A 26,955-nucleotide genomic window follows, 5' to 3' on the forward strand; every position below is an offset into this window, starting at 1 on the left:
AAAAATCCATTAAGTGTTCTATGTCAATATTTGTCCTGTGTTCATATGTCACATATGACATATGTCATGTGTGTCATTTTGTTAAAATAGAAAGAAAATAACAAATACATTAGGAAATTATTTTCAAACAGTTACAAATATCGCAAAAGTATAATGGCACAGGTGAGGCTTCAGGTAAGGAGATTATTATTAACATTCAGTCGTGTCAATTATCACTATTTTTTTTTCATATTTAAATTTATATACAAGATATAAATTCTAGAAAAAGTAAAACCTGGAAAACACTAAAGAAAATTTGCGGAAAGTAGTCTAAATGAGAAAAAGTGTAGACTTTACCTTTTCAATTCTATACTTCCTACTCTTTTTGAAATGCGGCGTTATTAGGCTTTACTTCTCTTCTTTCAATTTTGGATTGGAATAATTTCAATACATAACCTTTACTTCTTGAACAATTTTGATCACTTCTTTATTTTAGAATGTAAATTTAATTTTACTAGACTTTTCAGTGTCTTTGCCTTATCCCTATGCGGGGTTGGCTTCCCTAATTTCATTTCTTCACACAATTTTATCTTGGTTCATATCAATATTAATCCCCTTTATACCAACAAGTCCTGATTCCAGAAATCTGCACTTCAGCAATTCTTTGTATTGGGTGATTGACGTCTCAACTTTGAACATGACCAATCCATCTTAACCTATGCTCTCTCATTTTGGCATCAATTGGTGCCACACCTAGACTTCCCCTAATATACTCATTTCTAATTTTATCCTTCTTTGTCACTCCACTCATCCATCTAAGCATTCTCATTTCCGCCACATGCATTCGTTGTTCCTCTTTCTTTTTCACTGCCCAACATTCAGCCATGGTCCCGATTAATCCAACTTATTGAGGTTCCTCTGTAGTCCTGTCGCCAGGGGGGGTACAACGGCCTCCTTAATTCAGATGGACTTACCCAAGTTTTTTTTATATATTTTAACCCGTAGAATACTAATTTTTTGGGTAACAGTTGATCCGGATGTCGATAAGATTGTTATAGACAAAGAACTTGAGGAATTACATAACAGTGATTTCTCGCAAAACAAAACATCTTTTTGTATTTTTTTGGATCATTCTAGGCAAAAAATGTTCTGATAAGTTTTTTCGTAGGATGCATGGTTTTCGAGATAACCGCGGTTGAACTTTCAAAAAATCGAAAAATTGCAATTTTTGAACCCGAATAACTTTTGATTAAAAAATAAAGTAGCAATTCTGCTTACCGCATTTGAAAGTTTAAGTCAAATTATATCGGTTTTGATTATTTGCATTGCTACAAATTTATTATTTTATTGTTAAACAAAGTTATAAACACCTAGTGCGTGAGTGATGTTTCAATGATTTCTCATTTAAAATCGAACGAGTAGGTAGAGTAGCTACAAGTGCAAGCGAGGCTATTTCTACGTAGCATGCGTTAAAACGCATGTATTAGGCACGGGAAACACTATGTGTTTATAGCTTTGTTGACCTATAAAAAAATTAATTTTTAGCACTGCAAATAATCAAAACCGATATAATTTGACTTAAACTTTCAAATGCAGTAAGCAGAATTGCTACTTTATTTTTTAATCAAAAGTTATTCGGGTTCAAAAATTGCAATTTTTCGATTTTTTAAAAGTTCAACCGCGGTTATCTCGAAAACTATCCATTCTACGAAAAAACTTGTAGGAATATTTTTTACTTAAAATGACCCAAAAAATACAAAAAGATGTTTTGTTTTGCGAGAAATCGCTGTTATGTAATTCCTCAAGTTGTTTGTCTATAACAATCTTATCAACATCCGGATCAACTGTTACCCAAAAAATTCGTATTCTACGGGTCAAAATATATAAAAAAAACTTGAGTAAGTCCATCTGAATTAAGGAGGCCGTTGTACCCCCCCTGGCGACAGGACTACAGAGGAACCTCAATAAGTTGGATTAATCGGGACCATGGCTGATCTGGGTTATGGAAAATCCGGGTTAGCCAGAGAATATGGTAAAAATTAATAAAATACGGTATACTTACTAATTAAATAATAACTCGATTAGAATTGTAAAAGCATGAAATACATAGGTATGCACAGTTCATCTCAATTACGTACAGTTGTATACAGTATTGTATATTTCTTGGTAAAAAACTCAGTGAAAGTGAAAAAATGTTTGTTTTGTCTGATGAAAATCGGTCCAGGTTAGCTGGACTTCCGGGTTATCGGAGGCTGACTTATCGGGGTTCCACTGTACTTATTTCTAATTTTATCCTTTTTTGTCAGTCCAGTCATCTATCTTAACATTCTTACTTCAGCCACATGCATTCGTTGTTCCTCTTTCTTTTTCACTGCCCAACTTTCATCACTGCTGTACATCATAGCCAGTCTTACGGCTGTTTTGTAGAATTTTCTGTTCAGCTTCAGTGGAATTTTTCTGTCATACAACACACCACTGGCTTCCTTCTACTTCATCCGTCCAGCCCTAATTCTACTACATACATCTCTATCTATTTCTCTATAAATATCTTACCTTTCTCAGCAAACCAGCACCTATTCGCGATGTGCAAGTACTTGGAAGGGGAAACGTGAAACGACACTGCGCGAGTCGCGGAGAAATATTGCAACTATCTTAAATAATTAATATTGTTAATTGAAATTGTCAAATTGACGTATATTTCATACCTTCTGTCAATGAAGCAGAAAAATTATATATTGCTCCACAATATTGATATGATATGCAATTATTATATAAAGGTAAATTTAATTAATTTTATTTTGCTTGCAGTACTGCATTTTAATAACTAATTTTATTTACTACATACAATTGTTGACGTTTTCATAACATAACCTGAATCTTATTTTTTCTTCTTATTATTTTTTTGGACTATGGCCTTGACAATTATCCAGTAACCAGGACTAATATAATTGGCCAATATAATTAAAAGTGCGAATTTTAGGATAGAGCATAGAAATAGGGGTCGCTTTTCTGAACTTGCACGGTCCCAATAGAACCTGAGATTGGAATAATTTCATAAAAGTGGGTCTAAATACCAGCCTCCCAACAGTTGTTGATCTGCCCTGCATAAAACCAAATTTATTATTGGATATTTCGGTTTCTTCACATATCCGTCTATCAATTACTCTCTCCCATCTTTTCATGGTGTGGCTAAGTAGGTTTATAGCCCTGTAGTTTGTACATTGTTGTATATCTCCCTTGTAGACCTGGCTAGCAGGTTTATTTAAGGTACTAGTACACTTTAGAAGACCAAAAATAAGCATTTTTCAAGATTTTTTTCTCAGAACCTTTATTAAAAATGAACATAAAACTTTTTACATATTAATATCTATTTTGTAAAGAATAAAAAAATATATCTTTTTTTATTTGTGTACTTACACTAATATTGTAGAGGGCGCCAAAGTCGAGGCCTCAAAAAAAAAGTAGCTCCGATGGCTGACAGTTAATCTCAGGATTGGGATCTCTGAAAGAAAAAAATCGTACATCATTTGAAAAAGGAAGGTTTCTTACATGACAATTTACCACCGTTAGTGAAGAATTCCTCAAAAGAAAGATTTTACAGAAATTTGAAAAATTTTTGTGAAAAAATCGCCCGTTTTTGTTCAGTTTTTCACGGATAAAAAATATTTATCTTTTATTTTTTGGTTAAATTGTGGTAAATTGTCACGTAAGAAACCTTCCTTTTTCAAATGCCGTACGATTTTTTTGTTTCGGATATCCCAATCCTGAGATTAACTGTCCGCCATCATTTTTCGAGGCCTCGACTTTTGCGCCCTCTACAATATTAGTGTACGTGCATAAATAAAAAAAGATATATTTTTTGTACTCTCTAAGCCCGACCGCACATCAAAGAAACATGAAACGTAAATTACGTTTCATCGAAATAAACCACTGCTAAACAAATATACGTCCGGCCATTTATGAAACTCTCCGAAAATAAAAATGTGTCATGAGCATGAATCACACTCGTTTCATTGGTAGGCGGACTTTGAGATTTGTTTAGCAGTGTTTTAGTTTCATGAAACATGTTTTTTGTTTCATGTTTCATGTTTTTCGTTTCATGTTTCTTTGGTGTGCGGCTTGGCTAAGACTTAGAGATTAATATGTAAAAAGTTTTATGTTCATGTGTAATAAAGTTTCTGAGAAAAAAATTCTTGAAAAAAATGATTATTTTTGGTCCTGTAAAGTGTACTAGTATCTTAATAGAATTATGGAAGTTGGGCAAATGCCAGATGAATGGAGAAGCAGTATATTTTCTTTATACTTTTCATTACCTTTTTGTAGTTTGTAATTTTATTCAGTGGTAATTCTTCCCTAACTTTTATCCATATTTTGAATCTTTTGCTATCAACCGTTGAAAGGCAAAGGGTTGTAACCCACAGAATCCCTGAAATGGGTTAGAACACCAGATAAACTTTTTTTTTCATTCTTCTTTTAACTGGAAAAATATTGTAACCAAAATATGACTGCAATTATGATTGATTTAACGTTTTTATTTATTGTAAGCCAGTCAAATTATAGGAAAACTTATTTAATAAAAAAATTGGTCTATAGAGTAATGTAAAAAATAATTCAATTAATTCTTCATAAAATTACTTAAACGGAACATTTTTTCTACTTCTTGAAAAAAGTTGATTTGTGGGTTAGATCTCTTCTTTCAACCTGCTTTATAATTCATTCATACTGTTAAATTCTGCTTAATTTGCTTTTTTGGTGTTTTTCAATTATTGTCTGTACAGTTCAGCTATTCTGTTCATTACTTGTTGGTCATACTAACTTAGTTTAGTACTTAAAATATATCTCTACATAAACTTAAGTGCATAGAAATCGGCCCACTTAAAAATTTGGTCATTTTTGATGTCTCATATTTCCTAAACCTGTTGGCCGATTTAAGTGATTTTTTGAACATATTATAGCCTGATTCTTTAACAATACCACTGTAATAATATTGTTGCTAAACATGTAAATTTTCATTGTATACCGGGTGTACCAATCAAACTGTGTTTTTTTTCTCACAGTTCGCATCATGCTGTGGAATATTCTAGCATTTATAAAATACTGAAATTAAAACCCAACTATGGCCTCAGGTTTTCTTAACATTCTGGTTTTTGATTCATTCGTTTATGTGGGATAATAAAAAAGTTAGGTACTTTAACAACTGGACATAGACATGTTCTTCATCAATACACAGTGTTTCTAATTAAGTGCGACAAACTTTAAGGGATAATTCTGCATGAAAAAATAATGACAGTTGGCTTTATAAACTTATGTCCGCAAATGTTTTGTTTCCGAGATACGGGATGTCGAATTTTTTCTTACAAACTGACGATTTATTTTATTGCTTTAAAATCGGTTGAGATATGCCAATGAAGTTTGGTGGATTTTAAGACGTAGTTATTGCACATTTTTTGACATACAATTAAGAATTTAATCTTGACCATTAGCGCTCATACGTCTAATATGACCGATCATATTACCCGTATGCACGCTAATGGTGAATATAAAATTCTTAATTTTATGTCCAAAATTCGCAATAACTATCTCTTAAAACCTACCAAATTTCATTTGCATATCTCAACTGGTTTTAAAGCAACAAACAAATTGACAGTTTGTAAGAAAAAATTCAACATCCCGTATCTCGGAAACGAAACATTTGCGGACATACGTTTATAAAGCTAACTGTCATTAGTTTTTTATGCAGAATTACCCCTTAAAGTTTGTCACACTTATTCAAAAACACCGTGTATTGATGAATAACATGTCTAGTTGTTAAAGTACCTAACTTTTTTATTATCCAACATAAACAAATGAATGAAAAAACAGAATGTTAAGATAACCTGAGGCTATAGTTCGGTTTTAATGTCAGTATTTTATAAATGCTAGAATATTCCACAGGGTGATGCGAACTTTGAGAAAAAACACAGTTTGATTGGTACACCCGGTATACAATGAAAATGTACCTGTTTAGCAAAAATTTTATTGCAATGGTATTCTTAAAGAATCAGGCTATAACATGTTCAAAAAATCACTTAAATCGGCCAACAGGTTTAGGAAATATGAGACATCAAAAATGATCAAATTTTTAAGTGGGCCGATTTCTATGCACGTAAGTTTAGTTCACTCTTATTCGCATTCTATAGGACATGTGTATTTACTTGTATACTGTGTGTATTGGAAAAATACTTGTATATTTCCATTTTATACATGGTTTAAAATAGATGTTTATAGAAAATGATCAGAAACTAACAATGTTCGATTGTTTCAGTAATAATTGTAAGTTGACCAAGAATCATTCTTGGTCAACATACAATTACTAAAACAATCGAATATTATTAGCTTCTGATAATTTTCTTTGATTATGTAAAGTAATGTTCTTATCAGTTAGGCCACTCTGGCTCTCATGGCCTCATATTCATATGCAACTGAATTTGAGAACTTTTGAAAGTAATGGTAAAACTAACAATGTTCGATTGTTTTAGTAATAATTGTAAGTTGACTAAGAATCATTCTTGGTCAACATACAATTACTAAAACATTCAAACATTATTAGCTTCTGATCATTTTCTTTGATTACATAAAGTAATGTTCTTATCAGTTAGGCCACTCTGGCTCTCATGGCCTCATATATTCATATGCAACTGAATTTGAGAACTTTTGAAAGTAATGGTAAAACAGTAGGTTCTCCTACAAGGCTGCAAAATACGGATGGTCTGATATGATCAGCCATATAATGATACCAAAATATTGTAACCAAAATATGACTGCAATTATGATTAATTTAACGTTTTTATTTATTGTAAGCCAGTCAAATTACAGAAAAACGTATTTAACCTTTAATTACCCGCGCATCAAGTTATAACATAACTACACGCGTGGCGTACTTTATACGCCACAAGGAAATACACTTAAAAACAGCGGATTTGTTTATTTTTTTTTGAAAAAAGACACTTAGTTGTTTGTTAAAACCTTATTCGGCGTCAGTGAATACTTGGAGTTCCTTCTCAGTGAGCCAATTGGGATTTATAACTGGAATCATGGAATATCTGGATTCCATGATAAATAAAATTACTAATAAAAAATTTTTTTAAATGTGATTTTTTACAGGAGAAAAAGTATTTTTTATAAAGAAAAATATATTTTGTGCCATAATGACTAAAATACAAGTGAAATATATACTTATATTACTACTTATATTAATATAATCGTGGCGCATATTGTCAGCCACCGGAAACAACAAATAATAAACTGTAAATTACGATCTTCCCAGAAATCTGACTATAACGAAACTAAAACCAAATTGTAAAGCACATTCCAGTGATAGGTTAGAGTGTTAGAGAGATAAATAAGTTCAAAAATAAAATTTTTAAATATATTTGCAGTAGAATTCTTATATCTGGCGTACAAAATATGCCAGCGCGTATAGTTAAAGGTTAATAAAAAAATTGGTCTAATTGGTCTATAGAGTTATGTAAAAAATATTTCGATTAATTCTTCATAAAATTACTTAAATGTTAAATAGAACATTTTTTCTACTTCTTGAAAAAAGTTGATTTGTGGGTTACATCTCGTCTTTCAACCTGCTTTATAATTCATACTGTTAAATTCTGCTTAATTTGCTTTTTTGGTGTTTTTCAATTATTGTCTGTACAGTTCAGCTATTCTGTTCATTACTTGTTGGTCATACTAACTTAGTTTAGTACTTAAAATATATCTCTACATAGTTCACTCTTATTCACATTCTATAGGACATGTGTATTTACTTGTATACTGTGTGTATTGGAAAAATACTTGTATATTTCCATTGTATAGATGGTTTAAAATAGATGTTTATAGAAAATGATCAGAAACTAACAATGTTCGATTGTTTTAGTAATAATTGTAAGTTGACCAAGAGTCATTCTTGGTCAACATACAATTACTAAAACAATCGAATATTATTAGCTTCTGATAATTTTCTTTGATTATGTAAAGTAATGTTCTTATCAGTTAGGCCACTCTGGTTCTGGATGCAACTGAATTTGAGAACTTTTGAAAGTAATAATAAAACTTTTTTGTGACATGTTTTATAATCTACTATTTTCAATGGGAAATAAGCCACAATTTTACCAAAAAAATGATTTTATTAACGTTTCGACGCCCAAGTCGGGTGTCATTGTCAAAAGTTGTATTTTGACAACGACACCCGACTTGGGCGTCGAAAAATTGTGGCTCATTTCCCATTGAAAATAGTAGATTATAATGGTAAAACAGTAGGTTCTCCTACAAGGCTGCAAAATATGGATGGTCTGATATGATCAGCCATAGAATGATGTGACAGAATAGAGCACAATCATATAAATATACAAATCTGGAGTAGGAAGTCAAGCGAAGAACTCACACTCAGGAAGGAGATAGAGGGAATCCACAGATCAACCTTACATTGAAGCTATTAGAGATAGAGGTAGAATTCTGAAGAATATCTATAGAAGAATTATTCTCTTTTTCGTGTAACCTGAACATAGGCCTCCTCCAGATATTTCCATCTGTTTTATGCCTCTGCTATCCAATTGGTCACAATTCTTTTGAGGTCATCAGCCCATTGCTTTGGGGGTCTTCCTCAGCTTCGCTCGTCTGCCTGTGGCCTCCACTCACGCAATTTTTCTGTCCATCTGTCAGTTTTCATTCTTGCAACATGTCCCGCCCATCTACTTTTTTTCCTTGTAATGCACTAAGCATCAAAATTAACGCACCACTTTAAAAATGGGACATGTTTGATGTCTCGTATTTCCTAAACCTGTTGTCCAATTTTAGTGATTTTTTTAGTATATTATTGCTTTATTCTTCAAGAATATCGATGTAATAATATTATTGCTAAACAGGTAAGTGTCATTGTATACCGGGTGTAACAATGATAGTGTGTTTTTTCCTCAAAGTTTGGAACACCCTGTGGAATATTCTAGCGGATATAAAATATTGAAATTAGAACTCGACTATAGCCTTAGGCTTTCTTAACAATTTGGTTTTTAATTCATTCTCTTATGTGGGATAATAAAAAAGTTAGGTACTTTAACAACTAGCCATGTTATTCATCAATACAGGGTGTTTCTAAATAAGTGCGACAAACTTTAAGGGGTAATTCTGCATGGGAGAATAAGGACCGTTTGCTTTATAAACATACGTCCACAAATGCTTCGTTTCTGAGATATGGGATGTTGAATTTTTTCTTATTGCGCATTTTTTGATATACAATTAAGAATTTTATATTCACCATTGGCGTGCGTATGGGATGTATCTAAAATATTTATACCCGTATGCACGCCAATGGTGAATATAAAATTTTTAATTGTATGTCAAAAAATGCACAATAGCTACCTCTTAAAACCTACCAAATTTCATTTGCATATCTCAACCAGTTTTAGAGCAATAAATAAATCGTCAGTTTGTAAGAAAAATTCAACATCCCGTATCTCGGAAACAAAGCATTGGCGGACATAAATATGTTTATAAAGCAAACGGTCAATATTTTTTTATGCAGAATTGCCCCTTAAAGTTTGTCGCAATTATTTAGAAACACCCTGTATTGATGAATAACATTGCTAGTTGTTAAAGTATGGTTTGTTCAACAGTAAATGGTTTGAATTCAATTAGTGCGGTCGTAAATATTATTAAATTTATCTGACCTGGCCCATTGTTAAGACCCACCCGGAGCGATAAGCCACCGAGGTAGACAGAGTTGGTCTTTTGCAGTTAACACTGACTGGACGGTACTCCCATAATAAAGCCTAAAATAAATTTTACCTGAAACCGGGCCTTTTATACTATTATCGGTTAATCCGGGCTGTTTATAGTGGTAACTAATTGAACTTAACCATTTACTGTTTAACATACCATACCTAACTTTTTTACTATCTAACATAAGCGAATAAATCAAAAAGCAAAATGTTAAGAAAGCCTAAGGCTACAGTTGAGTTTTAATTTCAATATTCTATATACGCTAGAATATTCGACAGGGTGTTGCAAACTTCGAGGAAAAAACACACTATCATTATTACACCCGGTATACAATGACACTTAGCTGTTTAGCAATAATATTATTACACCGATATTCTTGAAGAATAAAGCTACAGTCAGAAAAATGAAAGAATACCCATGAACGATCACATCAATCACTTATTTTGTATTTTCTATCTTTTTCTGTAACAAACGTTTGTTATTTATAGAAAAAGACAGCAAATACAAAATAAGTGATTGATGTGATCGTTCATGGGTATTCTTTCATTTTTCCGACTGTATAATATACTAAAGAAATCACTCAAATCAGACAACAGCTTTAGGAAATACGAGATATCAAAAATGTCCTGTTTTTAAGGTGGTACGTTAATTTTGATGCTTAGTGTATGTTCAATTACATTCATTTGAATTTTATAAGCAGTTGTAGTACTATTTTTTTATTATTTTTTTTACAGAATGCTGTGGAGCCAATGCAAGTTGATGCACCACCTGAAGATAATGATAACAACGAAGAAGACATCTATGTAGTTGAAAACCCAACTCTAGATTTAGAAGTATATGCAAATAGTTATGTTGGATTAGCAAAATTATATAGGCTGATTTACATAATAGATCACTGTCCGTCTCTTAAACTAGAAGCTCTAAAAACAGCTATATCCTACGCCATGACAACATATAACGTAAATTTGTATCAAGTGTTACACCAAAAATTAGCTGAAGTTACAACATCTATGAACGTGCCTGACGTAGCTGCTCAATCCACCTCTCAAGATATACCAACGATTGACAATATGTGGATGGAAACAAGGTCAAAAAGAGCAGCCCTAAAGTTAGAAAAACTTGACAACGATCTAAAAAATTACAAATCAAATTCAATCAAAGAAAGTATCAGAAGAGGTCATGATGATTTGGGTGATCACTATTTGGACTGTGGAGATCTTTCTAATGCATTAAAATGTTACTCAAGAGCTAGAGACTATTGCACAAGTGGGAAACATGTGGTAAATATGTGCTTAAATGTTATAAAAGTATCGGTTTATTTGCAGAACTGGTCACACGTATTAAGCTATGTTTCAAAAGCTGAAAGCACTCCAGACGTTTCAGAAACACAAACAAAAGACTCCAATCAAGCAATAGTCACTAAATTAAAGTGTGCAGCTGGTCTTGCAGAACTGGCAACAAAGAAATATAAATCCGCAGCAAAACATTTCTTGCAAGCAAATTTGGACCATTGCGATTTTCCAGAATTGCTTTCACCAAATAACGTTGCCATGTATGGAGGTCTTTGCGCTCTTGCTACATTTGATAGACATGAGTTGCAGAAGAACGTTATTGGTAGTGGATCATTTAAGTTATTTTTGGAGCTAGAACCACAATTACGCGACATAATTTTCAAATTCTATGAATCAAAATATGCTTCTTGTTTAAAACTATTAGATGAGGTCAAGGATAATTTGCTTCTTGACATGTATATTGCACCTCATGTTAACACATTGTACACTCAGATTAGAAATAGAGCCTTGATTCAATACTTTAGCCCATACTTATCTGCTGATATGCACAAGATGGCTGTAGCTTTTAATCGAACTGTACCTGCGTTAGAAGATGAGCTGATGCAGCTTATTCTAGATGGACAGATCCAAGCTAGAATAGATTCTCACAATAAAATTCTATTTGCGAAGGATGTTGATCAACGAAGTACCACTTTCGAGAAGGGTTTGTTGATGGGAAAAGAATATCAGAGAAGAACTAGAATGCTGATATTAAGAGCAGCAATTTTAAAGAATAAAATTCATGTAAAGGTAAGTTCAAAATTTCAGCATTGGCTCTTCAAGTGAGGATGGCATCTGACAGTCAGTCAGCTTTAAAAACAAATAAAATATTTTTATTATTCAAAGTACATACTATTATTTAGTTTTATTACGTTTTTTCGTTGTTTTAAATTATTTGTTACTATGTTAAGGGGATGGGGGGGGGGGGTATGGTTTGAAATCAACATATCAAGCACATTTTCATGAATTTTTTTCGAAGCTATGGTAGAATTATTTTATTTTTAAATTAAATAAACATATTAAGTATAATTCGAAGAATATTTAAGAAAAAATTCAATCCAAAATATTGAAAAATAAGCCATTGGTGACAAATTTTGGCAGGCAGCTCAAAAAAATGGATTTTGCGGTGGACATCAGAACTCATCACTGGATCATACGAAACAAAAAATTCAAAAAGATTTAATTAGTTTCACGAGGTAACAACGTCGAGTTTTTTTATTTTTTATGATTTATGAATTTTTCGTATCACTCAGAAGTCAAAAATACGAAATTTTTGATAAAAATTTTGTGAAAACCAACAGATTTAATATTGTTGAACAAAAAATAAGCACAAAACGAAAAATATCTCGACGTTGTTACCTCACGAAATGTCTAAAGAAAATCTATGCAAAATTTCAGGTAGATCGGTCAAGTAGTTTTTCAGTCACAATGTCCACCGCATTTGAAAAATCAGTTTTGAGAAAAATGCGTTTTTAAGTTTTGACAACTGCATCTTCATCTTCTTATTTGTCATTTACCAAATCGTAAAGTGATGAACATTGGAATATGTTTTTTATATTGCGGAGTAATCTACAAAAGCGAAGGCGAACAGTTGTTTAACGTTTCTCACTACGCTCAAGCGTGCTGGCGCGAAACCGCGGCAAAGCGAGTCGAAGATAGGGATATTCAACACTCTGTATATCGGGTAATTTTACTCCGATCAATCTGAAATTTTCAGAGAGTATTCTTGAAAGTATGCACTTTTATTTGAAATAATAAAAAAATTAAATATTTCAAACTATATCCCCCCCCCTTAAGTAAACTTACGTGCATAGAAATCGGCCCACTTAAAAATTTGGTCAGTTTTGATGTCTCATATTTCCTAAACCTGTTGGCCGATTTAAGTGATTTTTTGAAAATGTTATAGCCTGATTCTTTAACAATACCACTGTGATAATATTGTTGCTAAACAGTTAGACTTTCATTGTATACCGGGTGTACCAATGAAACTGTGTTTTTTTCTAAAAGTTCGCATCACCCTGTGGAATATTCTAGCATTTATAAAATACTGAAATTAAAATCCAACTATAGCCTTAGGTTTTTTTAACATTCTCTTTTTTAATTCATTCGTTTATGTTGGATAATAAAAAAGTTAGGTACTTTAACAACTAGACATGTTCGTCATCAATACACGGTGTTTCTAAATAAGTGCGACAAACTTTAAGGGATAATTCTGCATGAACAAATAATGACAGTTGGCTTGGTAAACGTATGTCCACAAATGTTTCGTTTCCGAGATACGGGATGTTTAATTTTTTCTTAAAAACTGACAATTTATTTTATTGCTTTAAAACCGGTTGAGATATGCCAATAAAATTTGGTGGGTTTTAAGACGTAGTTATTGCACATTTTTTGACATATAATTAAGAATTTAATATTCACCATTAGCGCGCATACGTGTAACATGACCGATCATATTACCCGTATGCACGCTAATGGTGAATATAAAATTTTTAATTTTATGTCAAAAAATTCGAAATAACTAACTCTTAAAATTTACCAAATTTCATTTGCATATGTCAACTGGTTTTAAATCAATAAATAAATCGTCAGTTTGTAAGAAAAATTTCAACATCCCGTATCTCGGAAACGAAACATTTGCGGACATACGTTTATAAAGCCAACTATCATTATTTTTTCATGCAGAATTACCCCTTAAAGTTTGTCGCACTTATTTAAAAACACCGTGTATTGATGAAGAACATGTTTAGTTGTTAAAGTACCTTACTTTTTTATTATCCAACATAAACGAATAAATCAAAACACAGAATGTGAAGAAAACCTGAGGCTATAGTTGGGTTTTAATTTCAGTATTTTATAAATGCTAGAATATTCCACAGGGTGATGCGAACTTTGAGAAAAAAAAACACAGTTTGATTGGTACACCCGGTATACAATGAAAATTTACCTGTTTAGCAACAATATTATTACAGTGGTATTGTTAAAGAATAAGGCTATAACAGGTTCAAAAAATCACTTAAATCGGCCAACAGGTTTAGGAAATATGAGATATCAAAAATAACCAAATTTTTAAGTGGGCCGATTTCTATGCACGTAAGTTTATATTATTTTGTAAAAAAATTCTTCCTTTTTATTTAAGCCCTCTTAACATGTTGGCTGCCGTGAGACACAAATGTTGTGCATCATGTTGTTTTCTTTAACAGCCGCATGACAAGTAGTTGTCTCAATACCAGAAAGCCTCGTGGCCGTAGGTGCCCATTTTTTTTTTAACATTATGGAAGCCAACGTGTTAATAGTAAGGGATCCGAATTTAGATCGACCTTCACCCATCTGTTTGTATTGCCTGTATCATAGCCCAGTAAATGACAGTTTTTGAAGTATGTAATTGAGGCCATGACCACCAAAGTGTTAGTAAAGTAATGTTCTTGTCGGTTAGGCAATTCATGGCCTCAATTTTCCTAGTCACGACGGATTTGCTTGAATATTTGGATTTGTTTAGAAACTTTGTTAGAAACTTCTTACTGAAAATTTCTATCAGCAACTACAAAACGTCGTAGATAACATAAATGCTAATCACAAAATTATCGTACTCAGGGGATCTTAATGAACGGATAGGAAACGATATCATACCAGGTATCAAACAAAAGTACAACGAAGCAATAATTAATGAAAACGGCGAAGCACTAATAGACTTTTGCGCTAGAACTGAAATGAGAATCAACAACACATCGACTTTATAATCACAAATCGAGTGATAACACCGTCACAAGTACTTGATGCTAGAGCCCTTACATCTGCTAACCTGGGGACCAATCACAACCTTGTTTTATGCAAGATGCTACTAGAACGTCCGCAACGAAATAGAAAATCCCCTTTGTTCATCGGAAAATACAATATAGAGTCGCTAGCAACAGAGAGTACAAAACTCCTTTATGAGAACAGGATTACCAGCAAACTAAAAGAGATCGACTTACAACCAGAATTAGGAGTAGAAGATACTTGGCAAAAAATTAAGAAATGCATCAACGAAGCAGCAGAAGAAGCGATTGGTAAGCGGAAAATTAACACTAGAGCGACAAACCACACCAAACCGTAGTTTTGTCAAGAGGTAAAAGAACTCTCTGAATTAAATCGCAAATGCTACCTGAGATATAAAAGCACACAATCTGAAGAAGTTCTCGCAGAATAGGTCCAAGTAATAAACGAAGTAAAGGCAAGAATAAAATCAATCAAAAGAGAACATTGAGCTAAATTCACTAGCGACATGGACTACGACTTATATGGTGCCCAAAAGAAACTATGGAAAATGCTTCGGAACAGGAAAAAACCAGTTAACGAGTTCGTGCAGACCAAGGGAGTACCTATAGAGACCGATATACGAAACACATATAAGTGCTACAATCAATGAAGAAGAGGTACAAGCAAAGATAAAGAAGCTAAAAAACAGAAAATCACCTGGAACGGATGGTATACCCAATGAACTTTTAAAATATTCTAACACCGGGAGGAATTAGACAAGACGATAGTTTAAGCCCCTTCTTGTTTAACCTACTCTTGGGCAAAATTATAAACAAAGTAACATCTCTTAATCTCGGATATAAAGTGGGCAACAAAAGAATTAGTATGGTGTGTTATGCAGATGATGCAGTAATTATTGATTCTCTGATGCAGAGACAGCTCTTTCATTTCTTTCAAATAAGCCGTCAACTAAATATGAACATTTCTACAAACAAAACTAAATGTATGACAATAGCAAAAGATCCGCTCAGATGTAAGTTAGTGGTTGAGAACAACCCCATAGAACAAATGATGCAATTTAGATATCTGGGCATAGATATATCAAGCACACACGACCCAGTAAAGGACCTGAGGAGTTAGATCAACAAAGCATCTGCATTGTCAGGATGTCTGCGGGAGATAGTCTGATCAAATCCGTATATGCGCACAGATTGTAAAATTAGAACTTAAAGACTTGCATACGACCGATCATGCCATATGGCATAGAAGTGCGCGAAGACATCAACAAAACGAAACAGATGCTAAGAGTTGCCGAAATGAAAACCCTAAGAACAATAGTGAGGAAAACAAGAAGAGACAGAGTGAGAAATACAGACATTAGAGAGCAATGCCAAATTCAAGATATTGTAAGATAGGGAAGGCAGCGCAAGACGATGTGGTACAACCATGTAAGACGAATGGATGAGAATAGACTCCCAAAAATTGGCCTAGAAAACAACCCACCTGGTTCAAGACCCCCCGGAAGACCACCTAAAAGATGGAGGGATGTATGTATGTATGTAATTATGTATGTAGATAGGGGTGATAGGTACACTGCGACCCGTAGGATCTATTGTGTCCCCCTTGCTTGCCATGAGTCTGATGTTTTCTCAGACCTATAGCAGCTCTTCCAGTCCTATTTTCCTAAGAAAGATTAGGACATCGTCGGGCTTCAATTCAGGCAGGTTCTCCTCTTCTATTTCATGTGCCCCTAGGTATCTGGCCCTGGAGTTCTGCAATGCAGGACATTCTGAGAGTATGTGTATTGAGGTTTCGTCCTCTTCCTCACAGAATCTGCATTTTGCTTCATCTACCAATCCTAGCTTCTTCATGTGACTTCTTAACCGGCAATGCCCGGTCATTATTCCCGTCAAAATCCGGATCTTCTTTTTACTGAGGTTGAGAAAGCTAAGAGATCTATTCTGGTTATAATTTCCCAGAATTGTCTTGGCTTGTCTCAATCCTTCCAACTGATTCCAGTACTTGGACTTTTCCCTCTCCAATTCTCCTCTTAGTTCTCCTAAGATTGCGCTACTGCTGATCCCACATGATGGTTCTGGTCCCAGATATGGGGTTTCGGCTCCTTTTTTCGCCAGCTGATCTGCTGTTTCGTTCCCTCCAATTCCTATGTGTCCTGGGACCCATAGGAGGGTGACAAGGTTCTTCTGGCCTAGTTCATTTAGCTTTCCTAGGCACTCCCAAACCATCTTAGAACTGATTATATGTGAGCTCAGTGCTTTGATGGCTGCTTGACTATCCGACATGATTACAATCTCTTGTCTGCGATAGTTTCTTCCAATGTTAAATTCCACACATCTTTCGATGGCACGGATTTCTGCTTGAAAGATGCTTGGGTATGTGCCCAAGCTTTCTGAGTGTTTGGCTCTCGGTCCAAAGACTCCTATTCCAGTTCCCTCTTCCAGTTTGGAGCCATCCGTATACCACTTTATGGCATTTGGGTTTAAGTTCTGTATGGTATCTTCGTCCCATTCAGATTTATTGCTCAGCTTAGTGATGAATTTTCTCACAAAGTTGAATTTCTTCGGCATATCATCTTGGGGCATTTCCCAAGTTTGATCAAATTGAAGTGATCGAGGTTTTTCTCTGATGATTCCTTCTCTGATCATCCTGTATATTGTTTTCTTCCTTACATTTTCTAACTGAATGTGCAGTGGGGTCAAGTTTAAAATCACCTCCATTGCAGCTGTGGGGCAGGTTCCCATTGCTCCAGTGATACATGCACAGGCTAGTCTCTGAATCTTCGAAAGCTTTTTCTTTGTCGTATTCAGATTAGCTCTTGTGCCCCAAGCTACTGCCCCATAAGTGATTAGTGGTCTCACTATTGCTGTGTACATCCATTGCAGAATACGTGGGTTACATCCCCAGTTTTTCCCTGCAATGTTCTTACACACCATGAGGGCCTTGGTGGCTTTTTGTATTACTTCCTCTTCGTGTTTATTCCAGAGTAACTTGCTATCTAGGATCAGCCCTAGATATTTGACCTCTGTTTTCCATTCGACGATATCCTTCCCTATTTTTATGGTTTTTAAATTCGGGTTCTTTTTCCTTGTAAAGGCTACTAGTGTGGTTTTAGTGGGGTTGATGTTAAGTCCCAACGAGTCACACCATTGGTTTGCAATATTCAGTCCTCTTTGAACTATGTCGCAGAGGATATTTTCGTACTTTCCTTTTGCAAGGATGACCATGTCGTCGGAATATCCTTGACATGGTATGCCTTCCCTGGTCAATTGACAGAGTAGGCTGTCCACAGTGAGACTCCACATGAGTGGGGACGCAACTCCCCCCTGCGGACAGCCTCTGGTCACATTAATGAAGATAGTGTCTTGTCCTGTCTCCATTTCTGCGATTCTCGTAGATAGCAGTTGCGACATCCAGGTGGAGGTCATTCCATCTACTCCTCTCTCATGCAGTGCTCTTTTGACGGCTTCATGTGGCGTGTTGTCAAAAGCCCCTTCTATATCTAGAAAGGCACATACCACGGTCTCTTTCTTATTCAGAGCATCTTGGATTTCATCAGTCAATTGTGTCAAGGCGGTTTCCGTGGATTTTCCCGCTTGATACGCATGTTGACGGGGGTGCAATGGCACCTGTTCCAAGATTTCTGTTCTAATGTAGTTGTCTACAGCTTTTTCCATCGTTTTGAGAATAAGCGATGTGAGGCTGATCGGTCTAAGGGATTTAGGGTGCGTAGTATCCCGTTTCCCTACTTTTGGGATGAAGGTGACTTTGGCCCTTCTCCATGCTTCTGGTATGTATCCCAGTTCAAGACTGCTCCGACTGATTCGGACCATATGAGGAATGATTGCCTCTTGGCCCTGTTGAAGTAGGGCAGGAAATATTCCATCCGTTCCAGGTGTTTTGAACGGCTGAAAGGTGTTCATAGCCCATTTCAGCCGTTCTTCACTGCAGATGTGTTTTGCCATTGCAGTGTCTTCCCTGGTAGGTCTTCTGATTTGCTCACTCTTTTTTCCTGAAGTGATTGCTCCTCCAGGAAAGTGAGTTTCTAACAAGAGCAAAGCTCGTTCTTTCTCGCTTTCTGTGAAGCTTCCGTCTGGCTTCCGTAGTGCCATTACTGTATCTACTCTTCCCTTTGCCAAGACCTTGTGTAGCCTTGCTGCAGAGGGAGTAGTGTCTATTTCTTCGCAGAATTTTCTGAAGCTATTTCTTTTAGCCTTTCTAATCTCTTTATTGTATAATGTGAGTTTCTCGGTGTATCTCTGCCAATCTCCGTTACGTTTGGCTCTGTTGAAGAGCTGTCGCGTCTCGGATCTTAGGTTTGACAGATGTTCGTTCCACCATATTGCATCTTTTGATTTTCTGGTCCTCTGAAGAGGACAACTTGATTCATAGGCGTCGAGTATTACCTCGTTAAGTTCTATGACATCATTTTCTAATGCCAGGTGGTTTCTGGCATTTCCTTTAGTACGAAGACTTACAAGATTTCTCCTCAGGTTAGAGTTGTATTCATCCCAGTTTGTTTTCCTGGGGTTTCTCCTGAGTTTTGGCTCAGGAGGACTACAATCTAACCTGAACATAATTATTCTATGATCAGAGAGGGATGGTTCGTTCGATACTCTCCAATCCCTCACCCGATCTGATAGATTCGGTGTGCTTACAGTTATATCTTTCTTTTCTTGTTTTAGTTACAAAAGTAGGGGTATTCCCTATATTGTGTATGACAAGATTCTTACTAAGAATAAATTCTAAAATTTTCTCACCTCTTTCATTGGTGTCTGTGCTCCCCCATACGGTATTGTGACCATTAGCGTCACATCCTAGGAGAAGCGGTAGTTTCTTCTGCTCACAGTACTCTACTAGTCTTTGCAGTTCTGGAGGCGGTGCAGTCCCGTCTCCTGCAAAGTAGCATGAGACTATCATAACTTCTTGACGCCCTTTTCCGAACTCAAGGTTTGCTCGAATCGGAACAAGGTCTCTCGTCATAAATTCTGAAACACAAAAGTGATTAATACTGTTACTTACCAAGATGCATGCTCTGGGTTTGTCAACATTACTTACTTTGTATATCAGCTTAGCTTCTCTGCTTGTGAGTCCTCTCACCTGACCGTCACGAACCCATGGTTCCTGAATCAGTACAAATCCCAATTGGTTTCTGATAAACGTCCTTAGGATGACCGCCGATGATCCCTTGGCGTGATGGGCGTTTATCTGAGCAATATTAATTCCCATTTTTTTTTTCCTCCTCCCTTTTCCCTTTTCCCTGCCCCTACTTATTTGGTTATTTGAGGTGAGGTTTCTTTCTCACCTTCTTCCCCCCCGACAAGTGTTTTGTCCTTGTCTTCTTCAACGTTAGTTGCTTCGGCTGTCTCCATGTCCTCCGAGTCCCGATATAGATCGGTGCTGTGGTGGTCTCCGACGCTCTCGGCATCGCCGGGCACATCAGTACCCCGCGATGCAGAGGGCACCTGAGGCGCTTCCTCGACCTCGGTGGTTACTAACCCACCGCTGCTCCCCGGAGTCTCCTTTTCTGTTTCCCGTTTTATACCATGAACGGGGATTTTCCCGAACCGGTAAAAAATGGTGCATCCGTTCTTCCTGAGGGCAGCGCAGGATAGCTCGTCTATCGCTGCCCTCAAGAGTTGCCCTGCCGCCTCTTCCTTAGCACTCAGGACCTTCCACCTACCTATTGCTAGGCCCTCATTTTGTACCTCTATCAGCTGAAGTAATTTCTCAGCTGATAGCCCCTTGCTTCTGGGGAGGAAAACTGTCACAACATGTGATCTAGGGATGTCGTCTCCCTTACATGTTGTGAGTTCTCCACCCTCCCACTTCCTAATTTGTGGCACCTTCAACCTTAGCCACTCCGCTGACTGTGGTGTTTCACAGTCAACTACCAAGTAGCCCGGCTTGAAGTGGATGCCGCCGAACTGGAGCTTGTGCTCCCATCCGGCGAACATTTCTTGAACTATTGCCTCCTCCACCAAAGTCTGCTGTTCCGCGCTGAGGGTGTTCTCAGGGAACCCTTTGGGGAGAATGGCAATCTTCTCCGATTTTAGAGCAGCTGCATAGCTGCTCATACCTACTGAGGTAGTGGTCTGTTCTCCCACTTCCTCCTTCTTCCTTTTCACCTCTTTCTGAGCAGGACTGATGACCGTCTCAGTCCGCTTTCTTTTTTGACTAGCAGGCTCTTGGCTTTTATGCTCCAAGGCCTTCTTTCTTGCTGTTTCAGGGGAAATTCCCTGACTGAGGTACCTCAAGTACCATCTGCAGCCCGCTCCGCTGAGCCCACGTCTCAGTGGGTCATCCCTGCCTCCAGGTTCTCCCAAGTTTGGGAGTGGAGGCTGTCTAGAGGTCGAGGGCCTTTGGAGGTCCTTCCCCACCTCAGATTTACCCTTGTGGTGTATTCCCACAATGGAGTCTGAGGGACCGGTCCTCGACTTTCCTGCCTCTCGGGGAGCTTCCCGAGAGGTTGAAGGAGAGTGTTTTCCTTCCTTTTTCTTCTTCGATTTAGCGGTGTATTCCCGCTGTATTTTTTTTCCTTTTAATTCTTTCTTGTCCATGGTTGTTCCCACGAGTAGCTAGGGAATGTCGGTCCACTCCGGCAGAGCCCCGCATGCCGGAGTAAGGCTGCATACAAGGGGGTTTCGCCTGGTTCCCCCAGGGGAACGTTCGCGACCGCATATGCCCCAGCGGCCATTCATCCATCGGCACGTTGCCTTACACTTTGGATTGGGGTAGTGAGGTAAGTGGAGGGATAGTGGATGTGGGGCAGGGATGTGATCAGGAATCAGCCACTCGCGCTCGGATAAGTCGACTCACAAAAAGGTGAGAAAGAGTTTGTTGGGGGAGGGCGACATGTTTGGGTTTCGAGTGGCCGTAGGAGCAGGGAAGGGTATCTGTATATGCTGAAGGCGAAGGCGCAGCAACTGTTCGCCTCAGTTGCTGCGCCTTTTCGCGTCCAGTGGCGGTGTCCGGCGGTCACCCGGTGCACAGGCACTGGACACGGAGACTGTGTTTGGTTTCGCTGGTCGTGCTCCCCTCACAAAATAAGGGACCAAGACCAGTTACTCAGCCCTCCCACCAACGGCAAGGAAAAATTACAGTCTCGGGGAGAGAAGATGGAGGGATAGTTGGCAATCTACCTCCCAGGAAATTAACCAGAGGCAGCTTCAGAATTAAACAGATAGAAAGATCTCCAAGAAGTAAATGAAGAAGAAGAAGACCCTCTACTTCACTTTTGGATTTGAGTGCAGGGTTGCTTTTACTTGGGGGGTGAAGCACCCTTCTCGTGGATGAAAAAAAAACTATAACTCCCGAAATTGATAAAATGACCAATTCTAAACAAGTTTTGTTCTATAGAGTTTTTTCACTAAGTCAATACTTTTCGCGTTATTCGCGAGTGAAAATGTATATTTTTCAACAACAAAAAACAGGTTTTCCGACGATTTACGCAAATAACAAATATTTTATTGAAAAAAACATTCTTAGCAAAAATGGGGCCTATAAAAAATCTTCTTCTTTTTGTATAGACATGAATCTGTCTGTTTTTTCAATGTGCCTTTAGTAAGTTATCGTTTTCGTGGTCTTCCCACTGATCGTCTTCCTATTGGGGAACCGTCTCTCGCTGTCCTGACTATCCTATTTGTTGTCATACGGCTTATGTGGTTCTATTCTTCTGTTTCTTACCCAGTTATATACACCTTGTTATACACCTTGCATCTCCTTCGTATATCTGTACTTCTAGCTCTGTCCCATGGAGTCCCATCGATTTTTCTAAGGGTTTTCATCTCCGCTGTTTCGAGCAATCTTTTTGTCCTCTCTGAGGACAAAATAAAGTTGGTCATTAAATTAATCGTTACCGCTTTACAATTTACTTTATATGTATGTATTGTTACGATCTGTAAGTGTGACCGGTTCGAAGTACATACTTATTTTTGAAAAAAATTGGTTTTATAGTAAAAAAAATATAGTGACTCAAACAATCTCGAAGAGTAAGAAAATGTAGGTTTCGCCTTTTTGAATAGTATTTTGAATGTTTTTGTTTTTCCGGAAGACAAAAATTGGTTAAGATATGGTTGTTCAAAGTTTGCATACACTCGTGATTAGTGACTAGTTCAAGCCCTTTCAACTACATCCTTTTCAAAAATAAGGGTTTAAAAAAATAATTAAATAATCTTATTGCCCTTAAAAAAAGGTACAATATGGTTATTTTAAGCATTTTATATCATAAAAACTAACTGTTTTTTGAGTTATTTGCGACAAACCTTCTGAAAACGTGTTTGTTTGTTGTTGAAAATTAACATATTTACTCGCAAATAACTCAAAAAGTATTTACTTAGTGAAAAAACTCTATAGAACGAAACTTGCTCAGAATTAGTCGATATATCCATTTCCGGACTTACCTAACATTTTTTTCACCCCCAAGAAGGGGCTTTCACTCCTTAAGTAAAAGCAACCCTGAGCTTGAGTCCAATGATGAAGTAGAGAGTAAAATCCAAATTTTCACGCTATTCGATGGTGATACGGAATATTACACGGTATCACCGTGTTTTACGTTCATTTATTTGTTGGCCTATAACACAAATATGCAATTTGTATTGTTATTCATATTTTTATTTGTATTTCAGAGCCCTCAGAGGGATTCAAGTCAGGCAGGAGAAATAACTGTGGTACCATTTTGAAAATCGACTACCTATTTTCTTTTCTTGTGTATTCATAGCAGTTTCATTATATTCAGTGTAACAGCGAATTCTTTTGTTTTATATTACTTACATATAACAAAAAATTGTCTGAGCTTGTAGAATTTTAAATTTTTTTCATATAAAAGACTTAATTTTGTGCGTTTTAGTTTTATTTTCAATTATTATATATACACTCACCGGCACGAAAAACGGGCACCCCAAAAAATGGGTCATTTTGGGTGTCTTATATCTCCTAAACCTGTTGTCCGATTTAACTAACTTTTTCAACACGTTATAGCCTTATTCTTTAACAATATCGCTGTAATAATATTGTTGCTAGACAGGTAAATTTTCCTTGTATACCGGGTGTACCAATCAAACTGGGTTTTTTCTCAATTTTCACAACACTCTGTGGAATATTCTAGCCTTTATAAAATATTGAAATTAAAACCCAACTATAACCTCAGATTTTCTTAACATTTTGTTTTTTTTATTTATTCGCTTATGTTGGATAATAAAAAAGTTAGGGACTTTAACAACTAGCCATGTTCTTTATCAATACAGGGTATTTCTAAATAAGAGCGACAAACTTTAAGGGGTAATTCTTCATGAAAAAATAATGACCGTTTGTTTGATAAACCTATGTCCGCAAATGCTTCGTTTCCGAGATACGAGATGTTGAATATTTTCTTACAAACTAACGATTTATTTATTGCTCTAAAACCGGTTGAGATATGCAAATGAAATTTGGTAGGTTTTAAGAGGTGGTTATTGCGCATTTTTGACGTATAATTAAAAATTTATTACGTGCATACGGGTCATATTACCTGCATGCACGCCAAATCTCTAATAGTTTTCGATATATTGGAGAAAAATTGATTTTCATTTTGTAACATCAAAGGGCTGTAACTTTTTTTGTGTGCACTATTGTATATAGGTGAGGTTCAATCAAGCTATTTTTGACCCCAGAATCTGTGGTATAATTTATGGCCAATTTTTTCGGGACACCCTATATTCGCTGTGTGCAAGTACTTTGTGTTAATTAATGGTTTTTTGCTTGTAGTACAATGTTTACCTTTTAATAACATAACCTCAATCTTACTTTTTCTTCTTATTCTTTTTTGGGATATGGCCTTGACAATTATCCAGTAACCAAGACTAATATAATTGGCCAATATAATTAAAAGTGCTATAAATGTTGCCGAGCTATGAAACCAGGTGTCGCTCTTCCGAACTTGCACGGTCCCAATAATAGATCTGTATGTGGTATAACTACACGTGAACCTGTGGGATCTAAGAAAATAGCCACATTATTGTATGTGACCAAACTTTCAGAAATAGATTACATGAAGCGACGTCAATTGAGGGTTTCCATGTTACATCATTGGGTCTTAATTTAATAGAATTGAGTTCTGTGTTCTTTATATAGGGTGTCCAGAAACTCTACCGACAAACGAAGACAGGAGATTCTTCAGATAATTTTAAGATAATTTAACCCAATTCACTTAGTCCGAAAATGCTTACTAAGGGAGCTAGAGCTCTTTGAAGATGGCGTCTTGTAATTAGTTTTTCTTAAATACCTCCAGAACGCTTCTATTTAGAAAAACAAAAATTGGTACGCGTATTTATCTTCAAGATATAAATCTAATCCACCCATTGCAAATTTCTAGTACCGATCATAGGCGTCCGTTTTGGGTAGGGCAACGGTTATTTTATCGCATAACTTTTTTATCTTTAACTTTTATGCATTTCTGACACTGGATTATTAAATTGTGAAGTATTCTAGTACTAAAATCGGTAGGACACACCGTTTTCTAGAAAAATCGATTTGAAAATTTTTCGCTTTTTGAATAAAAAAAAAATTCAAAAAAAAAACTGTTTAGAAAGACGAAAACTGGTACATTTATTTACATTCCAGAGATAAATCGATTTCATTAATTGCGAATTTCTTGTACTGGTCATAGGCGTCCCTTTTGGTAGGTCAACAGTTATTTTATAGCATAACTTTTTTGTCTTGAATTTTTGAGCATTTTTGACACTAGATTATTAAATTATGAGGTATTCGAATACTAAAAGTTACTCTTACTTTATGTTGGTAAAATACTTCGTTTGTTGTTAAAAAGTTCTTTCAATTTTTTTTCAAATTCCAAAAACGAAAAATTTTCAAATCGATTTTTCTAGAAAACGGCGTGTCCTACCGACTTAAAGCAAGAGTAGCTTTTAGTACTAGAATACCTCACAATTTAATAATCCGGTGTCAAAAATGCAAAAAAGTTAAGGGCAAAAAAGTTATGCGATAAAATACCCGTTGCTCTACCCAAAACGGACGCCTATGACCGGTACTAGAAATTTGCGATGGATGAAATCGATTCATCTCTGAAAAGTAAATATGCACACCAATTTTCGTTTTTCTAAATAGAAGCGTTCTGGAGGTATTTAAGAAAAACTAGTTACTTGGCGCCATCTTCAAAGAGCTCTAGCTCCCTTAAGAAGCATTTTCGGACTAGGTGAATTGGGTTAAATTGTCTTAAAATTATCTGAGGAATCTCCTGTCTTCGTTTGTCGGTAGAGTTTCTGGACACCCTGTAGATGAAGCTGTCACATACGTTCTTCATTTTTATTTGTCCTTCGATGAGCGGGATAATCAACAAGAATAAGTGTTATATTTTCTTTCTTTATATTTTCTTTCTCGGTCAAGTTGTACATTAAAATCATCAATTAAAATAATAGAATGATGTTTTAGAATATTTTCTATTCTTCCTTTTAATTTTTCTCATAATTTGTATGAAGCTCTTTCTAGTTCTTTCTTGTTTGATTTGTTGGTAGGAGCATGAAAGTTAACAATCGTGTAAGTAAGCCTTGTTGATTAATTTTGAAGTTGCCAATCTTCCACAAGATGAAGAAAAATCCAAGATTAAGTTGATTATTGTCTTTTTAATAATAAAACCAGTGCTCGAATGTGGTACAGTTTTTGCAATTCTTGCCGGGTTTTTCTTTTAAATTTCTAAAGCATTATCTTAATGGGACGAGGCCCCATTAGTGCTTTGCGTTGCGACGACGTCGCAACGGGACACCGCATCGGGACGAAAAATAATATCAATAACAACAACAATTTACTAAAATTAGATAAATCGTTAATATACAGTATATAAGATATAAAAGCAAAGACAAAAACAATTTATTGCAAAATTGATATAAATTGCAAATTGAACATACTTACAACAAATAAAGATAGATAAGAGGTGGAAGAAGTATAGGAAGAAGGAGAGCGTCTTGGTTAAAGAATTTAAGGGACTGGTTTAGATGCAGTTCTATAGAACTCTTTAGAGCAGCGGTGGATAGAGTAAAGATAGTGATGATGAGATCCAACCTCCGATTAGGAGACGGCACTTGAAGAAGAAGAAGACAACAAATAAAATAAAATACATAAGGAACTGACAAGTTTAAGTTACTGCGTA

At 35.9% G+C, this 26,955-nt stretch overlaps 1 protein-coding gene across 2 annotated transcripts; it reads left to right on the forward strand.

Moving 5' to 3' along the window:
* The first annotated feature begins 29 nt into the window (after positions 1–29).
* LOC126889977 (COP9 signalosome complex subunit 1) lies at positions 30–23,656 on the forward strand. 2 transcript variants are annotated; one of them, XM_050658763.1, is made up of 3 exons: positions 30–174; positions 10,464–11,810; positions 23,444–23,656. In XM_050658763.1, the coding sequence occupies exons 1-3, from the start codon at positions 154–156 to the stop codon at positions 23,495–23,497; spliced, it is 1,422 nt and encodes a 473-aa protein (XP_050514720.1). In that variant the 5' UTR covers positions 30–153; the 3' UTR covers positions 23,498–23,656. The 2 variants fall into 2 exon arrangements, with proteins under 2 accessions (XP_050514720.1, XP_050514721.1); XM_050658764.1 differs by having other exon boundaries at positions 41–162.
* Positions 23,657–26,955: the final 3,299 nt, after the last annotated feature.

The sequence above is a fragment of the Diabrotica virgifera genome, chromosome 8 (genome assembly GCF_917563875.1).
Source record: "Diabrotica virgifera virgifera chromosome 8, PGI_DIABVI_V3a".
Lineage (NCBI taxonomy): Eukaryota > Metazoa > Arthropoda > Insecta > Coleoptera > Chrysomelidae > Diabrotica > Diabrotica virgifera.